The following is an 18,428-nucleotide window of genomic DNA, read 5'->3' on the forward strand; positions in this document are numbered from 1 at the left end:
GGGGGTGAGCCAATTGCCAAATATATCGGGCACATTTCAGACTCCGAGAAATTTGACCGAAAAACCAAAAAAATACCCAGTAATACTTTGCCTAACCCGGGAATCGAACCCAAAACCCCTTGTCCAGCAGTCGCACATGCGATCAGTCGACCAACGAGGCAGTTCTTAAATTAGGTGACATAATATCGCGCCTTTTAATATCTGAAGAGGCTGGCAGAGTCGGGCTTGCGGTATTATGACCCCGGCTCGAAGCAGGAGTAGGAACGGGATGGTTTTATATAATAAGAGTCTGACACTCCCTCTCACTCGAGACAGGAGAACTAATTGAATGATTTTACTTTCCAAAACAAAGGGTAAATCTAAGTAGGAAATAACTACCTGATTTTAGCTACCGTCATACTAATATTATAATACAATACACTACTTTAATATGTTTATTTGTTTGTCCGTCAATCACGCAGACACTCCTCAACAGATTTTGATGAATATTGGTATATGGCAGGGCAAACTACTGGCAGAAGTTACTGTGTAAAAAATACGTTTTCATTAAAATAACCGTAGGCATAGACTGCGTACGTATGAATTTTAATATGACCAATAAATGAGTACGTTATAACCATTGTTGGTTTTCCCCCAATTACCATTTTCGTAGAAATCTTCCGGTGTTGCGGTTTATCGTGGGGTTTTCCATTATTTGTTGTCATACATTACCTACCTATATTATAAATATATTTCCACAGTAGACTGCGCGACGCCGCAACCGAAACAACCGTCTCCAATACATATTTAACATTTTAAATTCCCACGAAAACGATAGCTAATATATACTAATATAATAAAGCTGAAAGCTTAGTTTGTTTGAACGCGGTAATCTCCGAAACTACTGGTCCGAATTGAATAATTACTTTTGTGTTGGACAGTGCATTTATCGAGGAAGACTATAGGCTGTTAAACATCACGCTATGACCAATAGGAGCAGAGCAGAGCGGGAGAAGCTAGTTAATCTATAAAGACTCTAAAATAAAAGTTTATCAGTCAATATTCATTCTTTCATTATACGCTACCTATCCTTAGATTAGCAACACGATGTCTTACCCATTAACCTCTTGTCTGTCGGTATACGAGACACAATAGAAAACACATTGTGTCTCGCGTAGATCTACGTTCCGACGTAAAACGGATTAATGAATGTTTTTAAATATAGCACTACTCGTATACGGAACCAATAGTTCTGAGGTTACAGTTTTCCTCAAACAAAATGTATGCGTCTCATGAGTCATTCGTTGAGAGTCGGAGACGAAGGTCGTAAATATTCTTTGGTGGCGTCTAATTTGTGTTTAAAATATTCGCAGAATTTACATAATTTACATACATAAAAATTTCTATGTCGAGTGAGTTGCGAGTCCTTTCAGCGTTGGATTTTATTTTTTTATATCATAAGATGGCAAACGAGCAATTTTTTTCTTTTTTTGAAACGGAAAATCATCCAATTACTTCTCCCGCCTTGAGCGAGGCGAGAGGGAGTGTCAGACTCTTACTGACTACCCCGTTCCTACTCCTGCTTTTCGAGCCGGAGCCCGTTTAAACCCTATTAGCACTACTGGGCCCCATATTTGGTTGTCTGATGGCTCTTTGAGGCGCACGGAACGCGACAGCGAGTTACAAGTGTGTTGCATTTTTGTGGCTTTTTTAATTTCTTATTTCTTAAGCAATTGCATAGGACACGGGCCCTGCAATTGGCTCATCTCTTATGACATACGGGTCTTAAAGCCATAATTACATTACAATAGCCTATACCTCGATTAATCGATTCGCACTCGGATCGGTCTCATAGTCTCACTTCGACCATTGACCTCTGGGAATAAAATAACCGGAATACTATGACAATATACATAATTATGTATGAACAAACTATCTGTAAGTACATGGCATTAATAATTATTCATTGGAAATTAAATACAATGGAAAAGCAATTGCAAATCATACCTATTACATTTAAAATACACATCACCTATTATGTTTATTGCACGGTCACCTACTATGAGCCATTAACTAAGAACTTCATCATAGTCATCAGCCCGTCAGCACAGGTAAAATAGACCACAGGTCACGCGCACCTCGAAGAGCCATCAGACCACCACAGGTGGGGCCCAGTAGGGCTGATGTCTGATTCAGAGCTGCGGACTACCTAGATGGTTACCGGAGCTCCGGCTCGAAAAGCAGGAGTAGGAACGAAGTGGTTTTTAGTCAGAAAGAGTCTGATACTCCCTCTCGCCTCGCCCAAGGCGGAAGAAGTCATTAGATGATTTTCCGCCCTCAAAAAAAAGCTTACCGGGACTTTGATTCGAAGTAGGAGTAGGAACCGGGTGATTTTTAATCGGAAAAGGTCTGACACTCTCTCTCGCCTCGACCAAGGCGGGAGAAGACATTGGATGTTTTCCGCCCTTAAAAGAAATAACTCTCTATACAAAATTTCATGCAAATCCGTTCAGTAGTTTTTATGTAAAAGAGAAACAAACACACATGCTCACAAACTTTCATGTTTACTTTATAATTTTAGTAGAAAATAAGTATCTAAGATCACAGTACATATTCGCATTTCAACTGTACCCATATACGTATAAAGGAAATTATTGATAAAACAATTATCAATCCTTATGGCAAATGTGGCAAAATGTGACTATGTACCACAGTACACAGTATAAAGTCGCATTTTGCCATATTTGCCATAAGGGTAATGCCTTTTATAATGATAAGGAACAAGTATTGTGACACACTTAGTTATCACTTAACATTTTTGTTTACCACTTCTGTTAGTAACTAGTCCTCTACCCGTGACTTTGTCCCAATTTCAAGCAGGTATATATAAAATGTTTCTTGTACGGCTAATATCTGAAATACATAAAAAATGCAGTCAAAGATTTGCATCTATCTTTAAAAAAAAAAATGCTCCACGATTAAGATTTTCTCCTGTGTCGTGGGTGCGTTTACAAACATACAATTTCACATATGTACACATCACACCCAGACCCGAAACAACAATTTGTGGATCACACAAAGAGTTGCTCCGTGCGGGAATCGAACCCGCTACACGTTGCACGGCAGCCAGTTGCCCAGCCACCGCATCAACCGTGCAGTATTTATATCTCTTAATTCGTCTAGTAATTACGTATGATACATAATTATGTATGTCAATTCATTTACATATATCCATAGAAGAGTATGGTGGTTGAAACAACTTGTATTTCATTATGGATATTGCGGAAATTCCCAAATGAGTAAATGTACCTAATGTAAATAAAACCATAATTTAACTATAGTCCGGTCAAATTAGACATTCGGTGCTACATAAATTCGCAACAAGCTGAATTTCGGTACAATTGTTCAAAACACGATTATAAACAATAGCTGAAAGTTCCCCATCATTCCCGTGTGTGGAAAAAAAATATTCAAGTTTAAATGTCAAAAAAATTAGTTTTTCGCGATTTTCAGCAAAACGGTAAGTTTTATCAGAAAAATACCTCAGACTAAATTGTAGATCATTAAATTATCTATAAAAATATATCAATACTTTTTTTCTCACGAGACACCGTTTCGGAGATATCGCAGTGTAAAAAGTTGTAACAGTTGCAATTGTCATAAAATGCACACGTTTCCACGCCACCTATGAGGTAGTGTACTTAGCGCGTTTAGGGTTCCGTAGCCAAATGGCAAAAAACGGAACTCTTATAGATTCATCATGTCTGTCTGTCCGTCCGTCCGTATGTCACAGCCATTTATTTCCGAAACTGTTGGGTCTACATAGTTGAAACTCTGTAGGTTGATGTATTTCGATAACCGCTATTCGAATTTTGAATAAAAATTCATAAATTTAAAAATTAAAGGGGGCACTCCATACATGGAACTGATTCAAAAAAATTTTTTTTCAGCAAACTATCCATTATGGGTGTCTATGGATAGGTCTTTAAAAAAGAGATTAAGGTTCCTAAAACCATTTTTCGTCGAAATCAACCGTTTGAATGTTAGACGCTTCCAAAGTGGAATAATGAGTGTCGGGAGGACACTCATTTTTCCACTTTGGAACAATGAAAAAAAAGTATTGATATATTTTTTATAGATAATTTAATGATCTACAATTTTAGTCTGAGGTATTTTTCTGATAAAACTTACCGTTTTGCTGAAAATCGCGAAAAACTAATTTTTTTGACATTTGACCTTGAATAAAAAATTTTCCACACACGGGAATGATGGGGAACTTTCAGTTATTGTTTATAATCGTGTTTTGAACAATTGTACCAAAATTCAGCTTGTTGCGAATTTATGTAATTTCACCCTAATTTTTTGGTCTAATTTGACCGGACTACTAGTAATATATGGCCATAGGAATTTTGCGGAATAATTAATAATGGTTTTTATGAACCTAATGTGGTGTCATGTTATCCCATACATAGTTTTAGTACCTACATATTCATATGGTCACGTACAATGAACTTTGGTAAAAACAAATATCTATTCTATACATATGTATAATAAATCTGTAGAAGGGTCAATTCTGTACATTGAAAATATTGAAAAAACAAATAGCAGTTGTTACTGGATCGATACCAAACCCAAATATGTGATGAAATTTTTTTGTCTGTTTGTCTGTCTGTCTGTTCAGGCATCACGTGAAAACTTACGGTTCGATTTCGATGAAACTTAGTATAATTATACCTTATCATCCTGGGCATAAAATGGGATACTTTTTATCCTGGAAAAAAACGTAGAAAACAATCTACAGTTTTATTCATAGACGTTGTTCTGTATTCAGCACCGTAAACTGTAGCTGATTTCTTTAATTATTTGGGTCCAATAAATATTTATAAGATGCCATTGTCAGTGTTACTCAAAATGGAGAAATAAAACATCCACGCGAAGTCCGACATCTGACATACATAAATCATGTTTTCAACATTTATAATAGCTAAATATATTAAAAGTAGGTTACTGATTGTGTTTTCCCCTATCATAGTATGAAACAAATAATTATGACGCAGATCCAACAGACTGCCTCGTTGGCCGAGTGGTTGCAAGTGCGACTGCCAGGCAAATGGTTTCGGGTTCGTATTGCTGGCCTTTTTTCGAAAATTTCTCAGTAGTAGCACGGAGTCTGCAAATGTGCCCAGGATATGGCAATAGGGTCACCAATTATAAAAATATTTATTAAAACATGTATGTAAATACCCCGACTAGGGTGGCAGACAACCATGCAGGGTACCTGGGGCTGCGGCTCGAAGCAGGAGTAGGAACTGGGTGGTCTTTAGTCATTGAGAGACCGACACTCACTCTCACCTTACCCAAGGCGGGACAATCCAATTGATCATTTTCTCCCCTAAAAAAATGTACCTAAATTCAATAAAACTTAAAACAAAAATCTTCTTCACAGGGTCGCGTAGTAAAGACTCCGTATCCGACCTGGGTCCTTGTGATCGCAGTACTGATGATACTGGCAGGAGTTCTACCAATACCTGTGGTCCTTCTGCTGCGCCGCTTCCAGTGCCTGCAGTTCGACGTGGACATCCACCAGGGATCCATCAGGAGGATCGAGACTACTGTTTCTACCAAGGAGATGATGAGCGATCAAGATGTAAGTATTGGAGACAAGGACCATTTTTGGTCCTTTGATCCGCTGATTGAATTTCGATTCTATGCTTTTGGTTTTAAGGTTTGGAGTTGTTTTGGCAAGAATTTTGGGCTATTTGGGGTTATTAAAAGGTGTTGGGTTACTTGAAGTTTGGCAGATTTTGGGAAATATTCAATGAATAAATATACCTATTAATAAGCGTGAGGGTAAGACGATTTCATTGGATACATTTCATACTTTTTACTGAGAATTTTTCAAATCGAAAATATATTCGATTGTTTATAGGTATAGAACTCGTTACTATTTTTACAATACTATTTTTCCAAACCCAAAAAACTGTTTAAAAAAAGACAATATCTTCACTACTCTGTGTTTGCTAAAACTAAGCTATAATATAACCTAATATTATCAAGCTAGTATCATTACCTGTGTGTTTAAAGCTAACAATATCATATTAAATGGTTACATGAACATTTCATTACGGCTAGATACAATATACATTTTGTAAATAACTTTATATACAGGAAAAGTGCATCAAATTTGATTATAAACATTATAAGGAAAACCACACTTGTAACGACTAGTGGGCTGCACATAAACTATGTTGCCATCTACTATTGTCTAATTAAGTCTTTGACTGACAATAGAAAACTGTTGAAGGCAAATCCTCCGCTAACGTCGGTCACCGGTGACCACCACGGCGTTCTATGTGTTAATTAACTATTTTCTAAAACTACAATTGTAGACTCAAAAAAGATTAAGTATTTGACTTGTATTTTTTAATTTTCTGTTGACCCGGCAGTGATCACCAAGTCACTTGCCAAGAATGAAGATTTTGGCAAAGATGTATTTATTTAGAAATAAATGATTAAGTAAAACATGATCAAGTTTGATACACTTCTCTCTAATAACATGGACGCAGTCAGAAAACTAAGTGAAATTGTTAAATCCCACACGATTCCCTTCCTGTCTCCTTCTGTTTCGTTTAATCTTGTTCTTTCTAGATCTTCAATACTGTTTGAGCCTGTTTCCTTCAATTACCCTGTTCTTCATATCTTCAATCCTCTGCTGTTTCATTTACACTGTTCTTCGTACCTTTAATTTCTTTTCATCCAAATCTGTTCCCTTACGTACTTATCTTTAATGCTGTTTATCCTATTCAGATTATTTATTTATTTATTTATTTATTTAAAGCTTTATGCACAAGTACATGGGTGGACATAATGCCGTTGGCATTCTCTACCTGTCTGACCCTTGGGTGGTGCAGAGAACATAACAGGCGGGTGCATGGAACATGATAGATTATTTAAAATGAGAAATGATACGATGTATATCGAACATATACGCAATAATACATACTAGTCCTATAAACATATATTAATAATAGTGATATAATATAATATGATACATACATAAAAACATATACATATATATATATATTTTACATATACATATATATATAAATATATATAAAGATATATATACACATAAATAATACATACTACATGCAGAAAATAGTCAATGTGATGAATCAGCCAACCTCTTTAGTAAAAGCTCGCGAATCTTCCTCTTAAAAGTTAAACGACTTGACACCATCCTGATATCCCGGGGGAGCGCATTCCACAGAAAAATGCCTTGCACGAAAAAGGAAGAGTGGAGAAAGTCAGTGCGATGAGTGGGACATTGGAGAAGACGGTTATGGGACGAACGGAGTTGTTTATTGTGGTTTGCGCAGATGTACTGGAAATAGGGGGATAGATAACTAGGCGAAGAAGGAGTATCTAGAAAGGAGAATAGAGTGGTTAGCGCCCTTTGCTCCCTGCGCTGGCGAATGGGCAACCACTTTAATTGCAACCTATGTGCAGAAATATGATCATATTTACGCAGGTTGAATACGAATCGAATGCAGTTATTCAGAAGTCGGTCAAGTTTATTGAGGAGATCTGCATTCAGGTCGTAGTAACAAACATCAGCATAATCGATAATAGGAAAAACCAAGGCCTGCACCAGCATAGCTTTCGTAGCGGAAGGAAGCAAGTTCTTCAGTCTGTATAGCACCCGTAGTGATCCGGTGACCCTTTTGCATACGTTAGTGACCTGTGCATGCCACTTCAAATTTGAATCAATGCACAGCCCCAGATCCTTTACCTCACTACTCAGAGGGATAGCCACATCATTAAAGGAAACAGCCGGTAGATTGGCCCTGTCAATCCCGCTCAGCGTACGGGTGCTTCCTAGGATAATGGCTTGGCATTTCAGTGGATTCACCGCTATGCCAAACCTCTCAGACCAATTCTTAATGGCTGCCAAGTCACCGTTGATCTTACAGATGGCGTCAGACAAACCGTCAACACCAGCCTGACAGTAAAGCTGCAAGTCATCAGCGTAAAGATGGTACGCACACTGAAGTTCGGAAGTTATGAAATTGATGAAGATGGAAAATAAAAGAGGAGATAGAATGCCGCCTTGAGGAACGCCAGTTTTTAATTCGCACCAGCCAGATGAAGTCTCATCCAGCTTGATCGACTGCTGACGCTCCTGAAGATAGGAAGAGAACCATTCAAGTGATTTGCCAGAGATCGCAAGATGGGATAGGATGGCTAAAAGGATATCGTGACTGACCATATTGAAGGCGTTAGAAAAATCTACTAAAACCAGAACCGTGGCCTTAGTGTCCTCAAGGCCAGTTCTAATATCGCCAGTCACTTTGAGGAGGGCAGAAACAGTACTGTGTCCTGGCCTGAATCCAGATTGGAGAGGGCTGATAAGTCCATTGCAGTAAATGTACTTAGACAGTTGTTTGTGGACACAGGCTTCAAGGACTTTGGATAGGAAAGGGAGTATTGAAATAGGCCGGAATTGAGAGGGTAAAGTGGGAGCAGGGACTTTCGGGAGAGGACGAACAAAGGCATTACGCCATAGGGATGGGAAAGTTCCGGAATAGAGGGAAAAATTTATGATATGGGTTATCGCTGGCAGGACGTGATCCAAAATTGTGATGATCATGTGGCGAGAAATATTGTCACACCCTACCGCTTTGGATTTAATGGATAGGATTATCTTACTGACCTCTGACGACTCAACAGGCATGAAGTAAAAAGGAATAGAAATGTTAGGACGCACCAGACCAGCGATATGGGACAACGTATGTTCTTTGACTAGACGATCCATAAGAGGGACTGTGGAGAAATGCTTATTGAGATCATCTAAGCCAATTGTGCTGGGTAGGTCTGGATATTGTGTTTTGCCGATACCTAGAGTTCCAAGGAATTTCCAGATATCGGCAGAAGAAGAATGAGAGATATTTACGAGAACATGGCGGCGTTTGGCGTTACGTACCATCAGGTTACACCTGTTTCTTGCAACCTTATACGCTGCCCAATTTTCCTCCGTACGGTCTTTGCGATGATTACGAAAGGCACTGTCACGGCGCCTCATCGCAATCTTGATCCCCGGCGTCATCCACGGCGCAGGTGGCCGCTTAATCTTCACTTTCTTAATGGGAGCGTGATGGTCGTAGAGTTTGATCACCGTTGTGTTAAAGATTTTAACTTTATCATCGACTTCAGTCGCCTCCATTAGAGGCTCCCAGTCAATCAATGACGCATCACAATTTAATTTTGCCTCATCCACCCGTGCAAAGCAACGCCTGTACAGGACCCTGGGCTTCACCTTGGGCGGTTTTAGGATGTAAGATAGGAAGATCAAGTCATGGTGAGAAAAACCAGGCGCGTCATGCTGACCATGACAGGAAACAAGGGAAGGATCAGAGGTAAGGATCAAATCAAGCCAGGAATCATCACCCGTGATATTGTGGTGAGTTGGATTGAGCGGCAATATGTGAAAATTGGCTGATTCAATTAGATGAAGGAGTTTACGGGATCGATGGGATTCATGGGATAGGAGATTAGTGTTAAAATCGCCCATGACTATGTGATGCGTGTACTCAGAACCCAAAGATTCAAGAACCGATTCGAAGTCAGTGAAATAATCAACAGTGGGAGGACAGTAAACCACACCCAATACAACTTTCCCCCCTTGGCAACAAACTTCAAGAAAAAGGTACTCCGCAGTACAGTTGGTAGGAGAAGTAGCGAGCACCTTATATGAGAATTCACTGCGGAGATAAATACCTACACCACCCCCTCTTTTAACCATGCGGTCATTCCTTATTAGAACATAACCTGGGAGGGGGTAGGTTGTGGACAGCAGTGGAGGCTTGAGCCAAGTTTCGGATATCAGAATGGCGTGGACGTTGCTATTATTGAACGTGTCAAATAGTTCGCTGTGGTGACTCGGAATGCTTTGTGCATTTATGTGACAGACATTGAACAAGCGATTATTATTGTTGACAAAACGGCTGTGGATGAAGTCAGTCAAGGAGTCAGTAGCAGAACAAAAACTGTCAGCTTCGGAGGATATATTGGCTGTTAAAAAGGAATCATCATCATCAGACATTAGCAAAGTAGTAAATATATAAAATAGTAAATATATAAAATATTTAAATACTAAATATAAATAAATATATGATAAATTAAATAATATTAATAATTATTTAAATTCTGCACTACAAATTATCTGATTCAACCGGCGACCCTGCACCACCCGCCAGCCAACATCAACAGAAAAAAACAGAAACAATAAAAAAAAAATAAGACAAAACACAAACAAACATTCAACAATAATTAACAGACAGCTCTAAGAGAAAAAAACAAATTATAAGCTTAGCAGCAACAAAACACATTTACAATAAAAAGTAATTAGAAATTTAAGAAAATTAAAAAAAAACAAACAACATACACCTATCAATAGACGTAACAAAACGCAGGTATAAGGCAAGACGGTATACGTTTTGCCTTATACCTGCGTTATTATGTTAATCTTGTTTTACCTAACTTTTAAATCCCGTTCCATCATATTCTATCTCATTTAGTCCTGTTTTTCCTATTACCTGCCTTCCCAATTCCCAATTCTCCAACAACCCTTAAATTCCTAACCCCCAAAAGGCCAATAACGCACTTGTAACGCCTCTGGTGTTTCGGGTGTCCATGGGCGGCGGCGATGGTTTACCATCAGGTGATCCGTCAGCTCGTTTACCGGCTTATACCATAAAAAAGGTTCTATCCATCCCTCCCGTCCGTTTATTTTAATCCTTAAATTCTGTTTCACCACCATGACTGCGTCCGAACTAACGTGACACCCCATCCCCCCATGCTAACTGTACATGCGTTGATGTGGCGGTAAGGTGCTGTCGCCCGAGAACGCGCCCCCCGCTCCGGCGCAGCTCGTGGCCGAGGCAGCCGGCACCAGGTTCACTATCGGCGACTTTGATGTAAGATCCATGTTGCTTGTGGTCGGAGACTGAATTTGTGTTTTTTTTTTTTATTTAAGTAGATATGATATTTTACTTTCTTTGGAAAGATGAGTATACTTTGAGTAAAATTACATAACCTAAGTTGAGTTTTACTTGAAGATAAGCTCATAATCAATACTCTTACTGTCGTACTCAGACACATTTAATGATTAACTTAAACAATTCCTTAGTAACGATTTGCTAAGGACTGGGTTAAGGAACCATTAAATGATTCTGAGTACGGCAATTAGTACGAGTTTGTTTTACGTTTAACGAAATCGAAACGAGACCGCGTTCGGCGCTCTGATTGGTTGGTTTATTCGAGCCGGCCAATCAGCGCGCCACACGCGGTCTCGTTTCGATTTCGTGAAACGTAAAACAAACTCGTACTAAGGGTATAGATCCAAACGCGAGAAGTTAAATAAAAGGTTATTTTTGTTCACGATTTCTTTAAAAATTCAGTCTTTGAACTAATACATCTCGTATCTCGTTTCATTTTGGTTTGGGATTTTTCGTTTCAGATTTTTTTATGTACCTAAAATTAAAAGTCTACAAAATATTTTTTGTTACTTAACTTTTTTTAAATATGTAGTTTGAAAATACTTTAACCGTTGTAATTTTGTCAGATGATTTTACAACAGACTAACTAAAGATATATTATTAGTCTGTAATTTTTTTATTTTACTTTTTTTTTCAAATGTACAGTATGTTAACTAACAGAGGGCGTTCCTTTAAACTCGTTAATCTATATCATTAATAGATTAAAATAAAAATATCAGCATAGAAAAATAAGCAATAAATTGTAATGTTGCCTTCCTTCAACTACTTTTGCACAGAATGTTTCTTTTACGTATCGATTTAAAATTTTTGGTGAATATTTTAATATTTAAAAAATAAAATTGTTTTGTTTTTGAATGGTAATATTTTTTAGCATGTATGGATGCTATACTATTGCGGGTTAACAGGAACGCCCTCTGTTAGTTAACATACTGTATTTATTTTCTACGTCTATGAAGTAAATATACAATGTAAATATCTTCAATCCGCCGCAGAGTGTGGACAGCAGTGACGAGAGACCCAACAAACGTTTGCCCGAAGTGATTGCACGCGGCCGCCCCAAGAAATAAATGTTCGTGTTTTTTGACAAACTCGCTTTTAACATAACAAAAACACAATCTCTTTTTGACAATCTACAATCTTCAATATTTATTTTGATTGTACCTATTTATTTATTTATTGGTAGGAAACTCAACCTTATTTTTACCCGACTGCGCCAGAAGGAGGGTTATGTTTTTTCTGAGTACATATAGAGTGTGACCTAATTGCTGTTCTTGATAATAAGGGCTACTAAGATTGACTTTATCGCCAGGATCACTAGTATCGGGAGTGGTCACATGTCCTATAAACCATTTGTTATGAAGCCATTGACTGCACAGTTGGTGCAGTGGCTGGGCAACCGGCTGCCGCAAGTCAAGTCAATAAATAAATGTTGAAGACAAACATTGTCAAATTGGGATTGAATTAGCGTGCTTTATGATAAAATATCGTCAAATGTAACTAGAAAAAAGATATTTACTCAATTACTATTACATAACACTTCTCAAACTTATTTTAGAGTATGGGAGAGCCTTGCTTCAGCACGAATGGGCCGGCTGGATCGGAGTGATACCACGGCGACACAGAAAACTGACTTGAAACAACGCTTACGTTGTGTGTGTTACCGGAGGCCTGATTAAATCATCCAATGTTTTTTCCCACCTTGGGTGAAGACAAAGAGAGAGTCAAACTCTTACTGTCTAAAAACCACCCCTTGCCTATTCCTGCTCTTCGAGCCGGAGCCCCGGTAACATGTTAGGCAGTCTGCAGGGAGGTGTCAGGCATTTTATGAAACGTCAAAATAAAATTAATTGTTTGTTACTTGACTGCCTCGTTGGTCGAGTGGTCGCAAGTGCGACTGCCAGACAAGGAGTCTTGAGTTCCATTACCGGGTCGGACAAAGTAATACTGAGCTTTTTTCGAAAATTTTTAGTAGTAGCACAGAGTCTGGAATTGTGCCCAGTATATGGCAATTGGCTGATCCACTATTACATGGGACTTATAACACAAAATGATGAAAAATGTGTTTACATAGCGGCATTGATTGGGGATAAAAGGCGTGACGTTGCGTTGTTTGTTAGTCTATCCGTTACAGAAATAACTGACAGTAGATAAGGATAATATTGTAATTAATTCTATTTTCAAATAGTTACATTTGACGATATCACCCGGTGACATGGTCCTACGCTTCGCATGATTGTATTTGTAACTTATACACAGGATCTCAATATTACATTATTTCTTTATATTTTTTAGGTAATTTTACTAATTATTTTTGTCAATATGGGTGTTACCTGTTTGCACACTAATATATAATATATTATTATTAGTAAATCGTAGAAATATTGATTATCTTTGTGTACCCTTGCACGCAAAAATAGGTCATACTAATTATTTTTTAAGTTATGCATGTTTTTACACAAATAAAAATATATTTTGCTGTTGTTTTTATTTTGTATTTAGTACCTACCTATCAATGTGAGTATTTAAAATAAATGTTTGTTACATTGTAAATATCGTTTCACTGCTTTTCATAATTATTAAGAATTCACTTTCACTTTCTCATATTTTTCATTAAACAACAATTCATAAATAATTGAACACTAGTTACATTTAGATATTAATTTTAATAGATGCACTATTTAGCAAGCAAAACTTTTAAACTAAAACTGAAAGAAAATATTTCAAAGTTAATTTATTTATTTAAATTTCCACAGTCTTCAGATTCAGAGGACAACATCCGCACGACCGGCCGCTTCGACGACTCGAGCAGTAGTGACGAAGAAATTCTAAATACAAATAGCACAAAAGGAAACGTTCGTAGACTAGCGATGAAGCCCATTGGTCGAAAGCCGACCACATTCAAAATGGACGTCGTCGACGAATGACCGTTACTTTTGAAATTCACATTTCTTTTTTCAAATATATTATTCGAAACCGCCAAAACAATTGCATTGTGTAGAATTAAATTATTTAAGTCTTGGGCGGTTTATTTATGAAACTTTGAATATTCCATTTTCCAGACAATATTTGAATTAAACTTCTCATTTTTATCGTATGTATTATAATCAGTATAATAGACAACAAATCATTTAGGTGTAAGCAGAAACGAAGGGAAAGACTTAGGAAGATTGAAGGAAAGGTAAGATATTTCTATTTCAGGATGGTTAAATTTAACACTTAGAAAGTTAGTTGATAAATAAAATTACTTTTGTCAAATTGTAATATTGTAATTTTAAGAGCGACCCCTCCATACTTATAAGAATACTGATCGAATAGTATTTTTAGGGGAAACATCAAAAAGGGGGGGAAAGTCAGGAGTTGATTTTACCTTTAGGAGTCAAACTTACCCTTTGAAGATCTGAGTCAGTGTAATTGCAAAAGCTTTCATGGAACACGTGGGGTAAATAAAAGTGAGTTTTTACCTAAGGGTAAAACTAACTCCTAATTATGATTGGTATACATAATTTGTATAATTGTTGACGATATTTATCAAAATTGTTGAATTTTCATGCACACAGACTTTAAATAGTGTAACATCATAGCAGTTTTAGCTATAGCTCTTATTTCAATAAGGATAAGGATTAAAATCTCGTGTCTAAAAAATCAATCTTAGGGAGCGTGTTTTAAAATTTAACGAGATCGAGATTATGGGTTCCATTTTAACAGATAAAGTAGGAAAAATTTATAAAAGAAAAAGAAGTTAATAAACCATTAAAAATTGTAACGGATTCGTTGGAATCGGATGAAATTTCTTCATATTTTTATAATAATTATCGTGAGACGCGGCGACGTCGCGTCGCGTAGCCTACTGGTTATAACCGTGCGTTGACGCCGACGGCATCTGCGCACGCTGCTCATAATGAAGAGTCCCGCTATGACTCGAAACTAGTAGAGCTTTTCTCCATCAATATACCGTAATGAATCCATCTTTACATCAGTTTTAAAAGCAGTGGGTGAGTCAGTCTTAGAGCTTCGAATTAGACCAGTTAAATAAGTGTTTACGAAAATATTTTTGGTAAAAGTAAAAGTAAAGATAAAATTAGAAGGATCGATGTTAATGTGTTCGTATAGAGGAAGGGCTTTAACTAATTGGCAAATATAACCTATATGGAATATAAAAAAATGTTAGGCTATGTATTAAATTAAAGAAGTATTGTGGTAGTGAAATGTGTATAGTGATGGTTGGGCATTCGGGAGGACGGAAACAGTATTTTTTTGTCATAAACTACAACATTATTGAAATAATATGAAATGTTAAGTTTACTATATTAGATTTTCCATAAAAATTTTAGTTCATTCAGTAAAATTTATATGAGTTTGCTTTACGTTTTATAAATTCGAAACGAAAACGCGTTTGGCGCTCTGATTGGTTGGTTCATTTGCACCGGCCAATCAGAGCTTCGAAAGTGCTCTTGTTTCGTTTTCGTTCAACGTAAACCAAACTCGTACTGAATGCATAACGATTTAATGGTTCATTATAATTATTAACAACTTATAAAACACGATTATCGACTTATAATAACAATTATCAATTAAAATCAATAGATTTTTTTATAATCAGTCATATATTCTCCTCCTGACTTTGCCCGTGGTAAGTAAATATAAATGAACCAATGATAATCTCGATCTAGTGGCCATTGCACTATAAAAACGTTGATTTGAAAACAAATATACGTTTAAAACGAAATGTATTTAAATTCATTATTATGTATTTCATTTTTAAACAGTTTTATGAAGTTTAATAAGCTGTTAGAGATTTGACTGAATGGTTTTCTGACACTTTTGAACCTAGGCTACCTAACCTAAACATTTTTTATACCCTGTGGTATTGTATATAGATCAGAGATGACAAACTAATTTATGATTCGTCTAATAGAAAGCAGTTACGAAAACGAAACGAGAGCGCGTTCGGAGCTCTGATTGGTTGGTTCATTTGCGCTAGCCAATCAGAGCGCCTCACACGGTCTCGTTTGTTTTCGTACAACGTAAAGCAAATTCGTATTAAGGATATACAGATCAAAAGTGAAAAACTAGTTTATGATTCGTCTAATAGAAAGCAGTTACCAGTTTTACAGTTTACAGAAAATACAACGCGAAAACCTATTGATCTATTTGTATATCATTCAGTAAACATTCAGTCAGTCTCTACGCCTGTTCAGACATTCTGGCAACTGGTTAACCGGTGTAGAACGTCCAAAAGCAAAACGTGTAAAAAAATAACGTACACAGTTATACCTACAGTTTACAACTGGATACCAAACACCGGGTACCCAGAAACCAGAGCGGTATGCTATTATAAGTAAAAATGTGTAGATCTTGTACTAAGCAAGTGGCAATTTAAAATGTGGTTAAAATTAAGCGTTCACACGCCCGCATCGTACGGATCATGCGCATTGTACGCATTCCGTATGACGTCATTAGCACGCGTCGCTTGTTTGCATTGCCGACGAGCGGTCCATACGATGCGGATCAGTGGACGCAGTTGTATGAGTTTCTATACAAGACAAACTAAAATCCGTTGCGTGCGATACGTACGATGCGGCCTGTGGACCTTTAGCATGCCGTTTTTTGAAGATCCAATCATTTTAAGGTAACCTATCTACACCTTTTTACTAGTAATACCATTGCCAGTGCGAAAAGAGCCTAACAGTCGTCGAAATAAGAATTAAAATTAAATTGTTTATAAGTTAAAACTAAAGGTACTAGATTGGCGATGCTAGTCACTGATATTAGTCGTAGTATTTATTAACACGCGTACGACGCACAGCTGTTAGCCTGTGTTATTGGGTCAGGTTGGATTTTGACGCGGTTTTAGTAACCCTTAGTACGAATTAGACGTTACATTGTGTTAGAACGATCACTGAACAGTGCAAGAGGGACGGAGCTATGTAGGTTGTATAGCTCCATCCCTCTAAAGTGATAGAAACGAGACCGCGCTCGGCGTTCTGATTGGTTGGTTTTTTCGAGCTGATCAATCAGAGCGCTGAACGCGCAAAGGACCTAGAATTTCAACTTTAAACCTTTGTAATAAAGTCGAGAATCTATTGCAGTTGTTTGGGGTAACGTCCAACCTGACCCTTAGTTTGAATGTAGGGTAAGATACGCTGTAATTATTGCAAAATTTATTATTAAATAAAAATATTTAGAAAAACGAAATTATCTTTCTAAAAGAAAGCTGAAAAAACATAAACAGGTTTCAAATTTAAAAAGATGCTTTTTAAAAAATACGATTTAAATTTTTAAATTTTGAAGTTTCGGATGTTTATGAGCATTAGTTACCTATGTTTGGTAAGATAAAGTTATAATATTGAACTTAAAAATGACTAGAAGTCGTAAAACACATTGTTCAACTCAGAAACGACTTTATTTTCTACTATTTAAGGTTGAATTTGAATTTGTAAACAAACTGTTTCATATTTGTGGAGGAAAAATTGGGAATAAAAGTTTCTATATCCCTATTGTCATTACATTAAATCATGATATTTACGCCATTTGCGGCAAACCGATTACCGGACTGGTATTTTCATAATACATATTATTATAATTACCTAAGTAATCGATTTTTCTTACCGATTATAGAAAACATGAACGTACGTAAAAAATAAATTAACAAAAATAAGATTTGTCCTTACATACATTTTGTCTATGGACAGATCAACATGACAGTTAGTTTTTTTTTCTTGTAAAAATAGTAATATTTTGCTAAAGACATATAAATCTCAATATTTTATATGTTTCCGAAAATCTTAATTGTTAATTTTAATTGCGATTACTAAGCTAAAATAATTGCAGTGGAATACAGTACGGAAATGTAAAATATAATTTAAAAATATTATTAATAATAGACATCACTTTTCGAATTTTAAACAGTTGGCGCGCTGTTGCCGCGAAAACAAAATGGCAGTATTTTAAACATCAACATTTACTTTTTTAACACTTCAAAATAACACCATCATTTTGTAATAAAATAAATATCCCACATAGGGTTCCCAACTATACTGTTAAATAAAAACAGTATTATACTGTTTTTCACTAAATTATACTTTTTACTGTTGAACAATAATAAAGTATACAAAATACTGTTTTCAAAATGCTTAACACTACACAGTGTTAAATGTTAGACGCTCACACATATTAAAAAAAAAAAAAAAAATACTGTTAATTTTTCTAAAATACTGTTTACTTTCCTTCTCAGACCTAAATATACTTTATTTCTTGTAAAAAAAGTTGGCAACCCTAATCCCACAGTACAATTTTATCATGCAATTTTCTGATAAAATGCAAGAAATCTACAGATTTAAGTTAAATGCGTATTCTTATGTCGAAAAAAATGCTTTCAAGCAATAAATTGAA

The 18,428-nt window shown here is 36.5% G+C and overlaps 1 protein-coding gene across 3 annotated transcripts in view; it reads left to right on the plus strand.

Annotated features, from left to right (window-relative positions):
- LOC118277107 (sodium-dependent neutral amino acid transporter B(0)AT3) overlaps positions 1-16,131 on the plus strand; it is a 60,466-nt gene extending 44,335 nt beyond the window's left edge. The window contains exons 11-14 of one of the 3 annotated variants that reach the window (XM_050696246.1): positions 5,426-5,626; positions 10,869-10,955; positions 12,029-12,105; positions 13,790-13,932. In XM_050696246.1, the coding sequence (XP_050552203.1) occupies positions 5,426-5,626; positions 10,869-10,955; positions 12,029-12,103 (363 nt within the window). In that variant the 3' untranslated portion in view covers positions 12,104-12,105; positions 13,790-13,932. Of the gene's footprint in view, positions 1-5,425; positions 5,627-10,868; positions 10,956-12,028; positions 12,106-13,789 lie in introns of all 3 variants that reach the window. The other 2 variants (XM_035595789.2, XM_035595786.2) reach the window with 2 other exon arrangements.
- The last annotated feature ends 2,297 nt before the right edge of the window (positions 16,132-18,428 follow it).

Source organism: Spodoptera frugiperda, chromosome 10, assembly GCF_023101765.2.
Source record: "Spodoptera frugiperda isolate SF20-4 chromosome 10, AGI-APGP_CSIRO_Sfru_2.0, whole genome shotgun sequence".
In the NCBI taxonomy this organism is placed as follows: domain Eukaryota; kingdom Metazoa; phylum Arthropoda; class Insecta; order Lepidoptera; family Noctuidae; genus Spodoptera; species Spodoptera frugiperda.